Raw genomic sequence first — 19,895 nt, 5'->3', positions numbered from 1 at the left:
AGTTAGTGAAATATACTGCTAAGGAGAACAGCAGACTAGACAGGGGTGGTCTGCTGCACCATGTGATGACCCACCTTATTTTAATGTCACCATTAATTTTTTTTTTCCAAATGGAGGTAACACTGGTTTACAACACTGTGTATGATTCAGGGGTTTAGGATAATACTGTCATTTAAAAGAGAGGTGAGGGAGCTAGAGTTATTATATATGCTACAACTGGGCTTTCAACATGGGTGAAAAAACAATTACTTGTCCTAAATTATGGGCATTGGTGCTAGACATGGTTGGTTGGCAGCATAAAATGCTACCTCAGGCAGTACACTGACGGTACTAGTCCACTTAGCTAATCCCCTGCTTCTGAGTGTCTCGCACCTTCACCAGCGTCCTTAGCATGCTCTGCGACAGCTTCCTTGAGTTTGTCAGCGTAGTTTGCAATTCCTTTCAGAGGTACACGCTCATCATTTTCATAAGCTGTGATGTGAATCGAAGGATAATGCTGTAAGACAACAGATATTCAAAGGATATATATTATTCCCCATGGTCTTTTTCCATCTTACAGGTGACAAAAAACAACTGCCTGCCATTTTATCCCCCTAGATGCTAGATGTTTTTCTCATTTGATATTCCTGAGAGCTATAGCATCTGAGTACGAGGCTGCTTATAACTTGAAATACTCTTTTCTCGACTGGAGACACATGCTCTTATCTAATTCACCCTTCCAAGCCACTAAAATGAAACGATATGAAGAACAAGGAGCGATGGTGCCAAGCACGTTTCAGTGTTCTAAGTAGAAGCCATCTAAAGTGCTACTAAATCCTGCTTCTGATTTCTCTTTTTTACCATTTAACGACAGTACAGCAAAACTGCCTTTGCTACCTGAGGTTTAATATTTTGATAGGGACAGTAACGTTTGATGTAGTTCTTGTGTTTTTCATCAGAAGAAGGATTCCCCCATTCTTCTAGTTCTTCCACGGTCAGAGGCAGTGTAGTGTCCATCATGGTGTTGAGGACATCCAGGAAAGGGGCCTAAAAAAAAAAAGTCAAATGTAAATTTTGATGAAAAGGTTGGTAAGAGGACTGTCAAGAAAACAGACTTTATGAATATACATGTTCACAAGAGAGAACAAAGTCAAGAAGCCAGGTGCGTTCCTAGTAACTGGGGTCGGGGATTTACAACTTGCTTTTAAGGTGTGTCAGACTCCTTAAGTGGCATTTACATAAAAAGAAAGGGCTGATTTTCTGATTTTATAACTTTTATTTTTAGTTTGTGTCTTTTACTTATACATAAGAATATATTTATGTAGTTCATGCACCACCGCACCCCCTTTAGTATGGCCACTATTAAGAAAAAGACCAAGTGCTGACAAAGAGGTTGAGAAAACAGAACTGTTGGGCACTGTTGGTAGGAATGTAAATTGGTGTAGACAGTCTGCAGGTTTCTCAAAAATATTAAATTTAGAATCATTCTATGAGTCAGCTATTCTATTCCTAGCTATCTATATACCTGGAAAGAATGAAAGGCAGGGCTTCGAAAACTAGACCCACATTTATAGCAGCAAGATTCACAATAGTCAAAAGTGACAGCATCCCAAGTGGATGAACGGATCAGCAAAATGTCACATAATGATATAATGGACTATTATTCAGTCTTCAAAAGGAAATTCTGACACCTGCTACAACACAGAGAACCTTGAAGACATTATCTATGTGAAATGAAAGTAACAAAATCGAGAAGAGTGTTGATTCAATTTTCTAGGAGGTAACTTTTTCACAGACAGAAAAGTGGAATAGTGGTTCCCAGGGGCTGGGGAAGAGCAGGTTGGGGAGTTGCTACATCATGGACAGAGAATTTCATTTTTGAAAATGGAACGAGTTCTGGAGATTGACTGAAGAGTAATGGACATGTAGTTAACACTACTGCCCATTTTGAACTACATGCTACAAATTCGATAAGATGGCAAATTTCATGTTATTTTACCTCAGTAAAAATTTTAAAAACTCAACAAACTCTTCATTGGTTGGTCAGTATACATAAAACAAACACAAAAAATGCTAATTGAAGAAAATATCTGGAAAATATCCCTACATAAAAGAAGAGAAAATCATTCATTGGCATATAACCAGTATTAAATATTTAATAAAATGGCCACTGCTTTTTTCACTGGGCCTTACAGCTTTCTGTGAACATTTCTGTTCAGCTTTCTCTTACGTTGACATTAATTCTTTTTGGCTGCCCAGCAGCTGAAGCTGTGCTTCGCACTGCGAGTACCCCTAACCTTACAGACAGAGCCTGCTTCCCACTGCAGAGCTGCCAAAAGCTGGGCCCCTCCCCAGTCAGTCATGCAGCACCAGCGTGGCCACATGGCCTAGGCCTGCAACCGGACATGATGTGCTCCAAACTCTGAATGGGAAGTCAGGGGTTCAAGAAGAAGGACCTGCAGAGACTTTGTTCTGACAAGGGTGTCACAGTTATGTCACTTCCAGAAGTGGCACTGAGGTGACAGGTACCTAGCAGTGGTGGGGTGTTGGCTTCACTGGGCCAGTGTCATGCTACATTTCGAACATGTTTGTGGTTGTGCAGTCTCTAAGCTGGTTTAAAACCCTCACTCACCCAAAATCTTGTAGGAAATCCTCGTTGTCTTAAATCAGCTAGTTTTTCATATTTCTAGTAAAGAACTTTGGCAGATGAATCCTCTATTGTTAGATATTTAGGTTGACTTCAATGCAGCATTATAAACAACGCAGGATAAATACCGTTGTATATACACATTCCTTTCTGATTATTTCTAGATTTCTAAAAGTCAAGTTAGCTGAACTTTTTTAATATTATAAAGATTCTGCCATTATTCATCTCTGTGAATAGATTCCCTCCCCCCACCTCTCAAACTTACTATTTCTACTAAAAAACCAATCTACACATAACAGGATTATGGAGCATTTGTTTACAAGTCAACAATATATATGTCCCCAGCATCAAAATTTAAAAACCTAAACATTTTTCTCTATTTCAGTCATTATTTTTTTGAATATCTAACTAGGAAGCATGAGAATGATGGCGGTAAAATACACTATGACACAACACCGTGATTTTTGGGAACTAGGAGAAGACTGAACAGCCTCTTCAACAGGGCAAGACGTGTCAATTAAAGTAAAGAAAAACTGTTTCTATATTATACTAAGAATGGAGTATCTAAAATAGAGAGCCCCTAAATCCAGGACTGAAATGTTAATAGAGAGTAAAGGATTTCATGCACTCCACAACTATTGAGTCAAATATGCTTTTCTCTCTTTGCCACCGATTCTAAATGTTTTTACAAATAAAAAATGATCAATGGGACTAGCCATTGACAATCTTTATTGGAAATCCATAAAATTAAGAACATTGTCAGGGAAGAATAAGTAAGTGACAAGTAATAACTTCCAAGTAACTTTAGATGTTCTTGCAGAAATTTAAGTTCTGTTACGCTGCTGTGCTATGGTACAACTGTAATGGAGATTATTTTTTTCCCTTGGAGCAGCCTATGGCTTCACACTTCCCCATTCTGTAAAGAATAGAAAGGGAATACTCACCTCCAATGTCACAGCTCTCAGGAGCTCTGGATTAGAGTTACACAATGCTCCCACAAGCACCCCTCCAGCACTGAAAGCAGTCAGGGTTGTTAGACTTGGCTGAGAAAAGCCTTGGCCATGAAGCGTCTTAATGCAAGCCTCTAAGTCAGCAAGGCCATTGAGTTTTTTAGTTAGGCGGCCATCAGCATGCCACTGGAGGCCTAACTCACCACCACCCCTGAAATTAAAGGGCAAAAAAATTTTAGTGGGAGGAAAAGTTTTAATGATACAGGTCAGGGTTAGTTAAACAACTGTCTGTGGCCAAAGCTACCCACAAGCCTGTTTTTATATATACCTAGAGGTGAAAATGGTTTGAACATATTTAAATTGTGGGAGAAGAAACTGACCGATGAGGAACAGACAACTGTGACCACATGTGGCCTGCAAAGCCTAAAATGTTTACTGTTTAGCTCTTAAGAGAGAAAGCTTGTTATCTCTTGATAGAGATGAATAAAAACTGATTCAGCAGCTATGTTCTGAATGCTTGCTTTGTATTTACTAGGCATTGTGCTTGATTTTTATATTTTTGTTATAATCAAGCATACATCAAAAATTCCTTGCCCTGGAGAAGATTTATCATTTTGTGGGGAAAGAAAACAGCAGGCAACATGGCTGCTGCTACCACACAAGTGTGTTTAAAGCTTTGCAGAAGCAGAGGAAAGAACATCCACCTGCCAGGGGAAGGTTGAGTGAGTAAGGAACATATATGGCACCTAAGGAGTCCCAAAGGAAGAACATGTGTTTCCAGAAGGGCAAAGAGAAGGCACCGAGCCACAGCATGTGCGGGACGGGGAGAGCATGCCACCGGGAGGACAGAGCAAGGCTGGATTGGTGCATGAGTGGCCTCAGAGTGATGGCCACGGATAAGACTCTTGCCGAGAATAGCCAGATGACTAGGCTGCGAACTCTTATTAAGCGGAATCTGGATTTTATAATGGAGATGACAGAGTGGGTGGGGTGGGGGGGAGATGTGTAAAGCATTTTAAGCAGAAATATTTGTGTCTTGAAAAGAGCTAAAATAAGGGAATTGAGAGTAGAAAAAAGGAGTTTCAGAGAATAATGAAATGGAAATAACGGTGTTAAGTACAAAGGCTGGTATTTCTATTCTAAAAACCCTAAAAATTTGGCGCCAAACCCTAAAAATCTGCTCTTGCTTTCTGGATGAACTAATCTGTTATTGAACTAGCCCATGAGGACAGGTTTAGGAATGTATACATTCAAGAAAACGAAGAAAATCAGTGTTTGCTCCCTGGTTTACTGTTACTCTGGCCATCTCCCACAGTGCTCTAGTGCTCAGATACCAGGTAAACTTGCCGACTCACCGAACGTGGCAATATGCCAGTATCCATCCATCATCCACCAAGACCCGCCTTTCAGGCCTGAAATTCATTTTCAAATCCATTCCATAAGCTCCATATACGTGTACCAGGAGAGGCTTCTTCTGCAAGTCCTCAGAATCCGTTTTGTGGAAGATGGTCATCGGCACTGCTTTTCCATCCTGGAAGGGAATAATTACTATGCATGCAAATAAGAGCCTGAAAAAAACCAGCATTATCCCCAGTTTCCTGCTCTGCCTGCCTATTGACACTGAACGCAAACTAAGACAGTCAGGGACTCTAAAGATACACCACGGGCCTTGTGGTCAGCTACTTTGCTCACCTATAATACTGAATAGAAAAGAGCAGCAAGATTCTGACTTGAAAATAATGAATTAAATACAATTTTTCCTGATGGTAGAGTGGATTTTTAACACGTTCTTAACTACTCACTATTTTCTTTCAGGACACATCAAAATACCCCTATCTAGGTGAGATACCCCAACACAGAATTTTTCCTGAACTTAGGGCTAGAACCTGGCATTTCTCATCTTTGACTATTTACAAATATACTGACTAAAGAAGTCATAGCAATTTTCTGTTCTTTTTCTTTAGACTTCTCAACGATCAGGACCTCTTGTACTGCACTTACGGACATCTACCCACATCCTCTTCAGAATCCTATTTTAAAAATGTTTAAAAATGGTCTCAGTAAGCTCTTTACATTTTAACACCTGCGTTACTTTTAGGGCAGGTGACTGTTCACATTCATTGATTCGGACTGACTGAAGCTAGGCACTCTCTGGACAAATGCAATTAAGATAATCTGAACTATTTCTGATCTTCCTTTCACCAAAAAAGGGTGACATTGGTTCTCACCCTGCTCGTAGAAATTAATGAGCAATATTAGATTACGTAAGGAGAATAATAAAACCAACGCTATTTTTCATTCTCATTTTGAAAACATCACTTAGGTATAGGAGTGATGTTAGGTATAACAGTTCCACTGTTGTCCAGGGAGAAGAAACTCTGGTTCTCATATTTTCATCATTATCTTTATCATATTCAATTTGTTACAACAGTATAATTAAATGTTCACTTCTCAGGAAGGCTTATGCTTATAAAATGACGTAGATATATTTCTGTGACATATTTTTTCTTTTCACCTCCATGCTCCTCCACTCTTCAACCCCCCACCCCAACTATATTTAACAATCAGAGAAACACTTTGGTGTCACCAAGCGGTAAGAATGGTAGCAAGTTTTGTGACTAGCTCAGTTCCAGACCTCACTGGCCGTGCAAAAATGTCTATGGAAAGTTAGACCAGCTTCCAGAGAGCAGTAGTTTCCTTTTCCCCTAATTTGTAAAGAATCCCCGGACTTATGAGGAACTGAGTTTCAACAGTCTCTCAATCTGTGCTATAATGATTACAGCACTCTGATAAAATGGCACAATCCCAGTAACTACAGCATGCTGCCAAGTGGTAAGTCTTCAATAAACGGCGCCTGACGGCGGAAGTCACAAAGGCCTACCTTGCTTTTAGCTTCTATACGTAAGACACGACTAGTCTTTGTGATTGGGTCTTCATGACCAGTTTCCTCAAACAGTTTGCCTTCTGCAAATTTATATGTATAATATTTTGGGGGACGGATGGGGGAGCAAAGCTGAAAGGGGCAGTTCTTTGGGTCCGAATTTGTGTCCAGTATGAATCCACAGGCCCAAGGAGGGAGCTAAAGAAACAAAAGAGTAAATATCGTTAATTAAATTTATGTGTCTGCTCCTAACAAGATGATGTGGACATCAAGTTTGTTGCAACTCATGTCACATTAAAGGATGAATTCAACACAGCAAAGCAGATTTCAAGTAAAAATCCCAAAATTCTATATAAATGATCAATAGAGGAAAAATGATAGAAAATTGGATTATAATTCTGGATTTAAAAGAATCTCCCTTAATAAAAATGTTTATTTTGGTACATACATTCAGACAACAAAATAGCAGAATGGTTAAGAATAAGAGCAAATCAAATTGTAATTTCAGACCCCAGTGACATCTCCAAGATCTCTGTCCTCACAGAATATGAAATCTCTCACATGTGCTTCCGGTAATTTCCCCACCAGCCCTTACCCTGCTGCCTGGACAGCCAGTGATGACAGTTATTATTCCAGAGCCACAAACTGCCACAGCAGCCCGAAAGCATTTACAATCTGTTTCTAACTTTAGCTCCCAGGCTAACCATTGTGCAGAACAAAACCTTTTCCAGCACATCCACTCTGAGAGACTCATAGCTATTATGATTAAGATTCTTAACTTTAAGAAGAAAGGAAAGGAATCAAAATTTATTCTCTCAGAGCAGCAGGGTCCAGCTTCAAGCCATCCACTAACATCACTCTTATACCTTTTAAAGAACTCTGGTAAGCAGGCTGACAAGAATGTAAGAAATGGTACCGAGAGTCAGAACATTAAAAGAAAATTGCCTTTCTTTTCCTGAGTAATTGTAAAAAAGAGCAAATTCCTTAGAAAATCAGAGGTCTCGGCACAGCCACGTCACCAGTGGGCACAACTTCGAAAGGGTTGGTGGGGGATGTGCGCATAAAGAAGCCACTTGTTCAACCTTGGAGACGACAGCCAAGGAGCTATGTTCAGAGAGCAGCCTTCCTGCAATTAGTCCATTGAATCTGTTTGCCAGAAGCACTAATAAGGATATACATTCACACGCATTAGAGATGCCACTTTATCCTCCTCAGATTGAGAATTATTTTTAAGGATAATTTGTCTGTTGAAATGTGTCCATGAATTTTGGGAAACCTGATAGCATAACTGAAGCGAGCTAATTGAGACTGAGTGGAAAAAAGGTGAAGCACTGGTGTTAAGCTGGCAATCAGGCCTCAGATTAAGTATGGAAGATCCTTCTGCTCACAGAGGAATATGCTTTTCTGCCCTTTGGTGAGGTGTTACACAGTTTCTGTATGATCGTTTAGTTAAGTTGTCTTTGTTTCTGACCAAGCAGTTCTAATAAGTAGAGAAGCTTCTGGGTCTGTTTCTTAGACTAATGGAACCAAGGTTAAAGGTTTAATCATAAAAAAGCTATGGACTTTGTCCAGCTGGTACAGATATCAGTATTAACTACCTCAAGGATATTTTTTTTTTTTTAAAGATTTATTTATTTATTCATACAGAACTGGGATACAGGCCAGAGATGCGGGGGGTGAGAGGATTCACCAGAGACAGAGTGGGTGCAGAACAGGCAGATCGATCAAGTACACTGCTGAGGGGAGCAGCGGGAGGGTCAGGAGAGGTCTGCCACGCCATGTGGATCTCCTCCCAGGCAGGCAGGGTCGAACTCATGCGGAAGTGGCTTAAGCTTCTTATTGCTGCGCTTTAACCCTCTGCGCCACCAGGGAGGGCCCACCTCAAGGATATCTTAAGCCACATTTTGTTGGCCAGCCGATAGGCAGATATTCCGTAGATACTGGACAAATTCAGCTTGAACACTCCACCAGCAAACCACAGTCCTGTCACTGAAGTGATTCAGACTTATATGGAGCAAGAAAATGGCCCTCGTAGGCAGACCCCACCAAATGAACTGTTATTATCGGCACAAAGCAACAATTTCCAATTTGCTAAAGTTAAATTCCAGAACCAATTAAAATATCGCAACCTTTTTTCTGAAGAAAATACTACCAAGAAATACCGATGACATGGTGACCAAGAATAGGAGGCAAATATATTCAAGGTTGTACATTTCCATGATTAAATTAAAAATGATATTTCAGTTACATTCCCTACTGGGCAGATGATAAGTCCAGAAATACTTTATAATCCACTCAGGTGGGCTCAAAGATTTTGTCCTTTGTGTATAGTATTGTCTATAATATTAATAGGTGTTACCTATGCTATCTAGTTCATGGAAAGGCTCTGATCTCTTTAAGAAGTACCTTTTACATAAAATAGTATTTGATCCTATATGATGATGACTCAGAATACTGTACAAGATATAAAAGAACTCCAGGTTGGGGAGGGTCAGAGAACAAAGAGAAAGAATAAATTAAAGACATACTTGTTCTAATGGAAGTTAAGACCACGGAAACAAGGCATATCTTTTTACTTATAAAAAATACAATAGGTCACACTGAAAAGTTCAATCTTATGTAGCACAGTAAACTCTCATGACATTCCTAACTTCCTACACATAGAATTTTGTGGTAATAAATGCATTGATGCTTCAAGAGTTCCCCTCTTCAGTAGGATGAAATTAGTAGTTACCTGAACATGTTCTGAACTTTTCTAGCTTAACGTGTTATTTGATGTACTTCCTCATCTTCCTACCCTATCAATATCCTACTTAGCTGGTTCATCTCACATTCTACTTCTTCTACATAAGTTTCCACAGGTCCTCTTCTATTTTGGGCTCCACTACACATGCCATGTTTTTGAAGCCACTTATGTAAATTCACCTTACACTGACTCTTTGTATATTAGTCTAATCTCATGATAAAATGCATCCTCCATAAAATCAGGTATTTTGTTCTGCCGTTTTTCTACTTCAGAGTGTTGAGGACAGAGTTTGGCACATGAAGGTCCAATAAACTTCTAGTGAATTTACAGAAATTGTGACAATCCTGTATCTAGGAAGGTATAAGTGTTCTATGTCTGCTGATTAAATGACACGTTTTCTTATCAAGCAAAATGAAAGCCTACCCACTTCCTTTAGTGCCTGTCACCTTAACTCATATGTTAACAGTATGTATCTGGGCATTAAGGTTGCTGTTCACCAATCTGACAGACTATCTGACAGCAGTGTCAGCGAGCCAGCATGCCAGGACAGTGGGCCACCTCACAGCTGGGTTGCATGGGGATCACTGCCCACCGCTTACTGAGAGAAACCCATGTTCATCCCTCTTCTGATCACTAGCAAGTGAGCAACCTGGCAGAGAGGAGATGAGGCAGACACAGTGATGCAGTGATGGGAATAGTGGGTAACAACTACTGTCTCTATCGTGGATATGGGAGGGGGCGGGCACCAGGGGGCCTGCATTAATTCTGCATCTAAAGTAAGGGATATATTGTGATATATAAAGGGAAATACCATGGCACTGCACTCTGTTTCTGAAATTCATGCTGTACAGCAGTATAGCATTAAGTAAAACTCCATCAAAAGCAAGTTCTGCTAAGTAATTCTAAAACAAATCTGTACCTGATAAAGACAATGCATGCTAAATTCCATTTAAGAAAAAGTATATTGTTATTATTCTAAATTTATGTTCTGCTAAGCTAAACTACATGTATTTTGATTAACAGTATTGTCTTTGAAAATTAAACATACCTTGAGAGACCGAACTGAATCATCAGCCAGACCAATCACATTAACATAAAGCAGATTGCTGTGCTTCAGGAATAGAACACAATGATCCTTAAACATGTCCAAGTCTACGACTTTGGTATTTCTCTTCATTGTGAAAAATAAATCCCAATTCATAATAGCAGGAGTATCGGCTGCTGTCCTCATGAGCTGTAAAGAACAAAGTTAGGAGAGACCTAGGTAACAAAACTTGATGACGACAACAACCAGAAATGAAAACACACTGACGAGCACATCACAGTGGTGCTAGTCAGCAGCCAACCCATGGACATTTGCATAAGGGTGCTGCCAGCCAAATGACTGCAGGTGTATGAGTGAGCCCAGCAGAACCGTCTAGCTGAGATCAACCCAAATTTACAAAATCATGAGTTTATAACAGCTGAAAAGTTTGTTCCTTTAAGCCACTAAGATTGGCTTTGATAAGTAATAGAATCACAGTAGAGTATATTTCACATATTAGTCTTTTTATGCATAATGTAGAGGCATTATCAATAAAGGAAGAAAAGTGGGATTGTTTATGCATGGAAAGGTAGCAACAATTGCCAAAGTCTATAAAAACAATTGTCAGAGTAGGAAATATTGATGGAAGTATGGTTTTTAGCAGTCTGAATGGGGACAGGAGAATCCAGGATTACCTTGAATTCTGTGGGTTCACCAACATTAGTGAGAATATATAACTCATCATCTCTGTGTTCAATGTAGTAAAGGACTCCATGTATTCGCTTCTGGATAAGCACTGGTGGGTCCCACGGACTTAAGCCATCTATCAACCACACTTCAGAAGTGGTCTTGTTCATGATATTTATGGTGAGGAAACGGCTATCTTTTGTAAGATAAAGGAAGACAAAATAGCTGCAGAGGGAGAGAGATGAAAAGCCAGTAAATTTCTAATGCATACTACCTTTTAATATTATAGGGTATAAAACTGACACACAGAAATCAGCTGCACTCCAGACACTAACAATAAATTACTGAAAAAGAAACAAAAAACCCCACTGAAACAGCATCAGAACAATAAACTCAGGAATAAATTTAATCAGGAAGAGAAAAGACCTGTACACTAAAAACTCAAAGACTTTGATAAAAGAAAATAAAGACAGTGTAATACCATTTTTCAACAGAAACAGAAAAACCACCCTAAATTTGGATGGAACCCCAAAAGAACTCAAATAATCAAAGCAATTCTGTGAAATAACAAAGTTGGCAGTAGTCAGGGAAGACATTTGGAATCAATACATTAGTGTCGTTGTGTGACCCTGAAGCATGCCAGTCCAGTACTCCCTAGCAGGCAGAAACCAAACAAGACAGGCTTGCTCAAGATTAATCAGACAATCTAGAAGAAATAAGACTAGAACCATTTGTCACATGAAGCGAAGGGAGCATTCTGGGCTAATTCTACTTCTCAAAGGAGGATTTCATTTCTACCAAGGTCAGGGGATGAAGCAATAGAAGATGTAGGTGTTTGTTCGCTAATTAGTGGATGATTTCAGGTAATTCTTTAACTGTCTCTGCATTGTAATAGTCATTTCTAAAAGGGGTTGTACATCTAGAACCACTTCTGAAATTTCTAAGATGCGTAGTGTTTCGTACATCTCAGTACATTAAGGTTACTCTGAATTGGCCTCATTAAGATCTTTGGGGCATGGAGCTCCCAGAGCCTTCAGTGACTTAAGTTGGCTGCAGTGACCTCTGAGACTTTCAGTCACCTCTGGCCTTTGGTAGTAGAACCACTGTAAATTCTACAATGACTATACTAGTATCTTTTGGGGGGGGAAGTGGTGAAGAGGGGTTGTTTTTTAGTGACTTAAAAAATTAGGCTTCCTAATTCTGTCAAGATCCTTCCCTTTAGGAACTCTATAATATTGCTCTTAGAATGTGTAAATTAAACTACTCTGGAACTACCTGATAATGGATGAATTAGTATTTAAAATGCACCAATCCTTAAAAATAGAATAGCCTGGGCCCTCCCTGGTGGCACAGAGGGTTAAAGCACAGTACTGCAAGCTAGCAGCAGCCGCTTCTGTGTGAGTTGATCCCCAGCCCCGGAGGTGACCCACATGGCACGGCAGACCTCTCCTGACCCGCCTGCTGCTCCCCTCAGCAGTGTACTTCATCAATCTTCCGGTTCTGCTCCCCACTCTGTCTCTGGGGAAGCCTCTCACCATCCCTGCACCTCTGGCCTGTACCCCAGCTCTGTATGCATAAATAAATAAATCTTTAAAAAATAACGTAATAGCTGGCATTTTCCTTGCACATGGTTTTCAGAGTCACTCTACTATCAAAATAAAATAGCTCTGATCAGTCACAGCTGGTTAGAGTAAGTAAAGGAGACAACCTGGCTGGTCAGGGCTCTTTTTAGCCTTATCTATAACAACACCTTTTTCAAAACCAGATACCCCAAACAAAACAGGGTCACAGGGGTATAGACAAAAGGGATTATCCATCATTTTGGTGAACTTTCTTTGTAAGAACAGTAGACTTGGGGACTGAAGCAAATGCAGCAGGAATCAGCTTTCTGTTTCTAGAAGCTCCTTGAGGTCTTTATTTCATTTTCTCTCAATTATTCCGATTTTCTGTGTTGGTCCATCTCTTTGGATTTGAGGCTATTTATAAGGTATTCAGAATCTACCATCTATTTATCTGTATTCACTTTAGAGTTTGAACACAACCAGACTTCAGTTTTGAATCCAAATAATGAAAGACCATGATTAATGATGATGCTGTAATGTTAATGCTCCAGCCAAAATCAACGCTTTAAGTCTACCAAGAGCAGCATATTAGATAACTAGAGAAAAATGTAATTGCATGATTCTAGTACCTTGGGTCTTTTTCTGTGTAGAAACGTTCATTACGTTTGTTATCACCAAAAGTGGCTCGATACACATCATGACAGCGAAGATTCCTCTGGAAGGTGTAGAATAAAACATCTTCCTCTTCTTCATCTTTTACCCATTCTAAGAAAAAATAATTAAATAAATAGCCACCTACTTATAGCTAAAAAAAAAAAATGGTACAATGCATTTTCTAATTATGAGTGTTATAGACAAAGATAGGCATGGTTATCCTAGAAATCTAAACCTAACAGAGGCCCCACTGTATCTCACGTTTTACATTGCCAAAGACCTGTCTAGAGCATAAAATATAGCAATACCAAGTTTCCAAGTAGATAGCAATTTCAGGTTTCCTAAATATGAGTTGGATGGTCAATATTTAGGAAAGATGGTGGTAAAGTCACATTTGTTTTCAGATGCATTGTGTTTAAATCTACAACTGTGAACTTTAAGTCTCAGAAAATACTAGATCACTTTCTCTCATACCTATAAGTTTTCTATCTACCTTTAAGCCACAGATTAGCTTAAACTACTAAATGTATTTTAATCCTGGTGTTCTCCTGATCTTACCAGAGAAGCTGTCAATAGATGTTTCACCCAATCACAAGCATGACTGCCCCCTGGCTGACAGTGACTGTAAGTCATCACAGCATGTAACATGCAGCCTGATTGTAAATGTGAACATGTAGAAAATTAAAATCAATTAAAGTGTAATAATTTCAATTCATAGCAGCTTTTAGCTATTAAAATACTAGGGGAAATTATGGCAGAAATGAAAAGGGAAGATTCAGTATGAACATTTGTACGACTCAAATGACAGAGGATAAAATTTAAAATTGGCTCTATTAGTAATATTGCCACTACTTTTATTGATGAATAGAGTTAATTCTTTAAGTACAAGATTCCTTGGTCCTTGGGCAATGTGTTGCAACAGTTTGACATATAATGTGAAATGTAAAAAAAAAAAAAATCATGCAAAGCTTAAAGCTGAATAAAATACGAAGATACAATTTCTATACAAAAATTTGTATTCTGAATAATAATTAGGAATATATTAAAATATACTGTACAACCTGGATGTTGCTTATAATACTTTAAAAAACGTGAACATGAATTTGGATATATCTTTCCAGGAGGGAGGGTCTCTTGCTAAGAGGTACACAGGCTGGTGCAGCATGCACAGGGATAAATGATCAGGTACTCAAATACTCCTTCACTCGTAAGGGGAAGTAAAGATGTTTCATAAGTGCAGGCAATTTTCTTACTATTTCCTTTTTAACAAAGAAAGCTGTTTCAGTTGGGGGCTTACCAAAGCTGGACACATTTGGGAAGGAAGCTTCCATTACAGGCTGATCACTGAGCTTCACAACTATGCAAGTAGATGCTTCAGAATCTTCAGTTCTTATCTTGGCAGCTACATATTTCTCGTCAGGAGCAACTCTGATACAATCAATGAAGGGCTGGTCTAATTTAAGTTCCTCCAAATTGAATAACACTTCATAATTATCATTGTCTGCTGTATAGAAAAATGAAAGAAATAACTCCAGAAGATGTACTTAAAATTTTTTAAGATTATATCTCAATGTGTTAAGTTGCCATTTCCCTTTTTTAAAAGGCCGTAATCTTCCTTTAGCATTGACAACAGCTTAACCTGGCTAGAAACTGGCATTAGTTATTTAACATCCTGTGCAACTCAGCATCATTCTGTGCATCAGTATAACCTATGTGATATTATTTGTTGTTATAATCTACTATTTATAGACCAAATGGAAGAAGAGAATGTAAATGACATTGAATATAATTTATATAAAGTGTACTAGTATTTGAGAAGTAGCTACTGAAAAAATGCCAGTTCCTACCTCCATTTTTCCTGCCAAAGCTTTGAGTGAGTTTACCTTACACAAAAATAGATATTAAAAATGAATCAGGGGGCCTCCCTGGTGGCAGGAGGGTTAAAGACAGCGCTGTCAAGCCATTGCCAGTCACTGCAGCTTGAGTTCGATTCCCAGGGAGCTGACCCACATGGCGCAGCAGACACTTCCCTTAGCTGAGCATTTCAGTACATCTGCCTATTCTGCTCCACACTCTGTTCTGGTAAATGCTCTCACCTCACCACCTCTGACCTGTACCCCAGTTCTTGTATGTATAAAAAAATAAACCTTAAAACAAAAACAAAAAACTGATCACTAATAAAATTCAGAAGCAGTCATCTGACCCTTTTGTTTCAGCATCATCTGAAAGGACCACAGGAACTTGACACCCTTCACTACTCTTCTTTTTGCTGTTTATGTAAGTAATAAACAGTCTAAATCTAAACAAATTCCAAGCTAATCTTAAAAATATATGTTTTATACCTTCAAGAAATTAACATCAAAATGCCTATGATATATGTAAAATCTGAAAAATCATGGTGTACCTTCTTCATCTTTGGAACGAACCAAGCAGCAACCTTCTTGATAATAAACGAAACCACCATGTTTAATCTGACCAAAAAAACAAAGGTCTTTTAATAATAATAGCAATGATTATTTAGTGACATTAGTTTAGCTAGCTTAACTAATGGTCTGATTAAGGTGACAAAGAAATTTTATCTTTCATAATATGCAGAGCTGCTGTATGTGAATGCGCAAATAAAAAATGCAAAATTATGACTTTATAATATAGTGGTTAAAGATGTGATTTTCTTATGCTCACAAATCACTGAAGGAGTTTCTAACACATAAACACAGATTTTGGCACTATATCTTTAGTAGATTTTGGGAACATCTGACATCTCTATAGTGGAATTCAATTAAGAGAAATCAAGTTCTTCCCCACGGTATTAATTACAAAAAATCAGAGCGGATCATTTAGTAATACAGTCACATCTTCTCTTTGTTGATAACCAAAGTGATACTGATGAGGAAACTGTCTCAAGCTAGCCTGAAAATCCAGTAAATAACTTTCTGAGATTATCTGCTGTCACCATGATCTTGATTATATTCTATCCAATAATATATCTTCTGTGGGGTGACAGATAATAGACACTTTGAGATTGAGAGAATATTACAATATATGAATAGTGCTCTTGCCTAATATTTACTCATTAAATGTAACTGACTGATAGGAATTGAGGTAGCTCAGAGCACATTTATTATCTTCCAGTTAATGTCATAATTTGAAGCTAGCATTTCTGATTCTTAACCTAATGCTATATGCATTCAACCATAAATAAAATATTCATTTATAATCTGTGGTTCTGCTCTCCAATTTTACCGTAATATTTTCAGCATGCATTTTCAATTTGTTTCAATTGAGTACTTAAGAATGTGATGACCATAACGTTAAAAAATTACTTGCCTTTCAAAGTATTACACTACTTACAGTGAATTTTCTTTTACTAAAAAAAATGTAAATACAGCTAAGTATTTTTCAAATAAGATTTAGTTTTATCCTAAATTCTTTTGAGATTATTTAAAACATTTTTAACAGAATTGGTTAAACGAAACTAGAATTTATATAGTACCCTGGAAGTTTAGCTTGGTTTTGACCTTTACAACATATTTTAAGGATTACACTGCTTATTCTTCTTTAGAAGTTTTCAGCAGGTACTAAAGGCCAAAGGCAGTCTAATTTTGATGTGGGATTATGTCTAAAAAGCACAGGTATTTTCACTTACATCTTGACATGCAGTATCAGGTTAAAAAGCAAAACAAAAACACAATATCCTACCTCTGCATTGATGATTTCATATTCTTCTTGTGGTTGTGTTTCTAACTTTGTTCTCACTTTTTCAAATGCATCCATGTTTTCTGGATGGGGTTTTTCCTTTTCTTGTTTAACAGGCAGAAAATCCTGGAAAAATTTTTATTCATATGGCAATATTTCAAACTAGGGGAAAAGAGATCTTTGCTTTTTAATTGTTATTTCCTTTTTAGGCAAGTGCTATAATGTTAGGTCTACATCAATAAAATAATAGACATAGCTATTAGGTATGTTTCTTAATTTCAACAAATGATCTCTGTTTCTTTTAAAAGTGTAAACAAAAAAAAAGGCAGACACTGAATGGCTAAGTAGGTAAGTTTTAAAGATGCAGAATTTAAGTTGATAAGTCTTTTAAGATTCAGAAATATTAAGACTTACTGGAGAATGTTCAGAAATACCATCGGAAAGGCTTATATATTAAGCAGAAAATAAAATCCTATGAATGTTCATATATTTAAATAGTGAGGTTTGAGTGGTAGGAAAAATTCTACTGAGTTTTATAAACTAAAATTACTTCCTAAAATATGGGAGATGTTATGAGAGGGGAAGACGTTATCTTTACTGATAAGTGTTGACTATTATTTAATTTGCAGTAAGACTTATAAAATTGATTCTACTTTATCATTTTTTTCTCTTGTAGGGATAAGGAATCTGCCAAAGAGGACTGCCTATCAGATGAAAAGGTAAATGAGTGCTTTGTAAGACAGAGCTTTTCATTCAGTTTTAGGAGAAATATAGCGTATTTACCTTTTAAAAGAACAATGAAAAATAAATATGATTATTGATACAGCTGGATGCTAAATAAGCACTCGATATCCTACTGAGAATATCTGAAAAACTAAAAGCTTTCATTGATTTTTGATCAGCACCCAAGTATTGTAGGGGTTATTAAAATTTGAATAAGGCATTACCTCAGTTGTCAAATAAAAAAAGGTATTCAATAAATCAATTTACCTTAAGCAAATGAATTCTAGTCAAGATTTTCCACATCAAGTCTCAGCCAAAGATGATGACTGTATGGTGATCTGTGCCACAGGGCTACTAAGCCCTGGGTAAGGCCCTTCGACAGCTGGTAATTATTTATTGCACAATGTCCATGATACTTAGCCAAGACTGAGGAGAATATAAGCTATGAATATAGTTTACATCACATAAATTTTATAAATTAAACAAAATAAGACTAAAATAGAAAAATCACCAGAACAAATAAAAAATTAATCATTTTCACAAAATTTATCCTTTTTGAGATACTTTATGCTTTGGGATAGTCAAACTATTCAGTCATCCCTTAATCATCCAAACAGTACGGGTAATTTTTGAAATCTAAATATTGGAGGCCCATATGTTCAGTTAATAGTAATTCTGCAAAACCTAGGTTTGTTCTTTAGAGTAATGCGACAAAATTTCTATGTGATTTCCTAATGGCACCCTAAACATAAATCAGATCACCAGAAATCTACCCTGAAACTGTAACTCGGCAACAGAGTCTGCCTTTTTATTTCCAGATCTGTGCTTATCTGTTCCATAATTCTCACTAGAAATTTTGAAGTAGATTTGGAAAGCTGTGAAGAAAGAGTATTTCCTTGGCAGCTCTTAGCACATTCTAATCCGGGAGCTGAGCTCTGACACTTTAAAATCTCCTCTTATTGAGAATCATGGCTGATGCACAGTTCAAGCCAAACACTAGCCTCTTAGATTTATTTCACATTCATAGTTAACTTTATTCCAAATTAACTGAGCTTGTCTAAAACAAAAGAGCCCTGAAAGCAACAGAATTTTTTTTTTTTGGCTGCTTTAAAAGGATGGAGGCAGAATTCAAGAATTTTGCAATTCTTTAGGAGGCCATATTCACAGGGAAACTGAGATTTCATATAATGTATATAATATACTCCAACTTGTTCTGGTTCTTGAAGCCCATGCAGTGTTTTAAGCTCTCATTTCAATGTCAGCTGCTGTTATTATTAGAGTTAAATCTAACCATTTTAACCAAGTCTCTTAATGTTTTAATAGTATGTTTCAAGGCATATTCCACTTAATGGGGCTGAGGTAAGCAGAGCTTTAACTTAACATTTTAAGAATATTACAAATACAGCATCACGCATATCACGCATTTGTGGAAAGAAGCAATTCTTCCCACCTTACAGGTGACCTAGCACCAAACCATTTTAACAGAACTTGTAAAATAGAACAACAAACGATGTTAACTTTATTATGACAAAAAGGCTGACTTCTTCAAAGAAAAATGGTACAGTAACAGAAAGGCACTGAGTAGCTTTTGAGAGGTGCTGTTATTAAATGGTCAGTTCCAAGTCTGAACCAGGGAGTACAAAGTCAGCTTGGGACAGCTTGTGCCAGAAAGCAAGGAAGATTCATGGAGATGTGTCAAAATAAGACAAGTTTAAGTTTAAAGGGGCCCCTATTAGTTACACCTGGGGACAATTTGAGCATCAAAAAGAATAATGACTCTATTTAATTAGAGCACCCTGAAAAAATAAAAATTCACAAGCAGTAATTTGAAGTTAAACAAATTAACTGACCTCTTCTTTATAGAATGCTAGCTAATAAATATAGAAAGAAATATAGAAAGCCATAAGCACCTCCCAGTGAAACAAGTGATTAAAGATCTTCAATGGTTGTAGAATTCAGTTAGGTGAAATGAACTGGATAATCACAACATCAATAATTTCAAGGGAATAATGCCCCTTTAATAATGGGGGGAGTTAGGGCTCTCCCTCGTGGTGTAACCGGTTAGAGCACAGTACTAGAGGCTATCATAGCTGCTGCAGCAGGAGTTCAATCCCTGGTCATGGAGGTTACCCACATGGCACAACAGACCTCTTCTGACCTGACCGCTGCTCTCCTCAGTAGTACATTTCAATATCTCTGCCTGTTCTGCTCTGCCTCTGGTTAATTCTCTCACCCTCCCCAAACTCTGACCTGTACCCCAGTTTTATATGCATAAATAACTAACTCTTGAAAAAAATAATGTGGAAAGTTAGTAGTTACTAACTTAACCAGAATTATCAAATTTAG

General features: G+C 37.7%; 1 protein-coding gene across 2 annotated transcripts in view; it reads right to left on the bottom strand.

Moving 5' to 3' along the window:
• PREPL (prolyl endopeptidase-like) overlaps nucleotides 1–19,895 on the bottom strand; it is a 28,080-nt gene that overhangs the window by 1,541 nt on the left and 6,644 nt on the right. For both annotated transcript variants that reach the window (XM_012727503.1, XM_004686238.2), the window contains exons 2-12: nucleotides 16,830–16,952; nucleotides 15,535–15,601; nucleotides 14,428–14,634; nucleotides 13,106–13,241; nucleotides 10,923–11,139; nucleotides 10,252–10,437; nucleotides 6,458–6,655; nucleotides 4,932–5,107; nucleotides 3,571–3,787; nucleotides 877–1,026; nucleotides 373–496 (exon numbers count right to left, since the gene is read on the bottom strand). In XM_012727503.1, the coding sequence (XP_012582957.1) occupies nucleotides 373–496; nucleotides 877–1,026; nucleotides 3,571–3,787; nucleotides 4,932–5,107; nucleotides 6,458–6,655; nucleotides 10,252–10,437; nucleotides 10,923–11,139; nucleotides 13,106–13,241; nucleotides 14,428–14,634; nucleotides 15,535–15,601; nucleotides 16,830–16,904 (1,753 nt within the window). In that variant the 5' untranslated portion in view covers nucleotides 16,905–16,952. The remainder of the gene's footprint in view (nucleotides 1–372; nucleotides 497–876; nucleotides 1,027–3,570; nucleotides 3,788–4,931; nucleotides 5,108–6,457; nucleotides 6,656–10,251; nucleotides 10,438–10,922; nucleotides 11,140–13,105; nucleotides 13,242–14,427; nucleotides 14,635–15,534; nucleotides 15,602–16,829; nucleotides 16,953–19,895) is intronic.

This window comes from Condylura cristata, unplaced genomic scaffold (genome assembly GCF_000260355.1).
Source record: "Condylura cristata isolate star-nosed mole 26May11 unplaced genomic scaffold, ConCri1.0 scaffold00020, whole genome shotgun sequence".
Lineage (NCBI taxonomy): Eukaryota > Metazoa > Chordata > Mammalia > Eulipotyphla > Talpidae > Condylura > Condylura cristata.
Note: the sequence above shows the minus strand (reverse complement) of the source record. Positions and strands in the feature narration are given on the sequence as shown.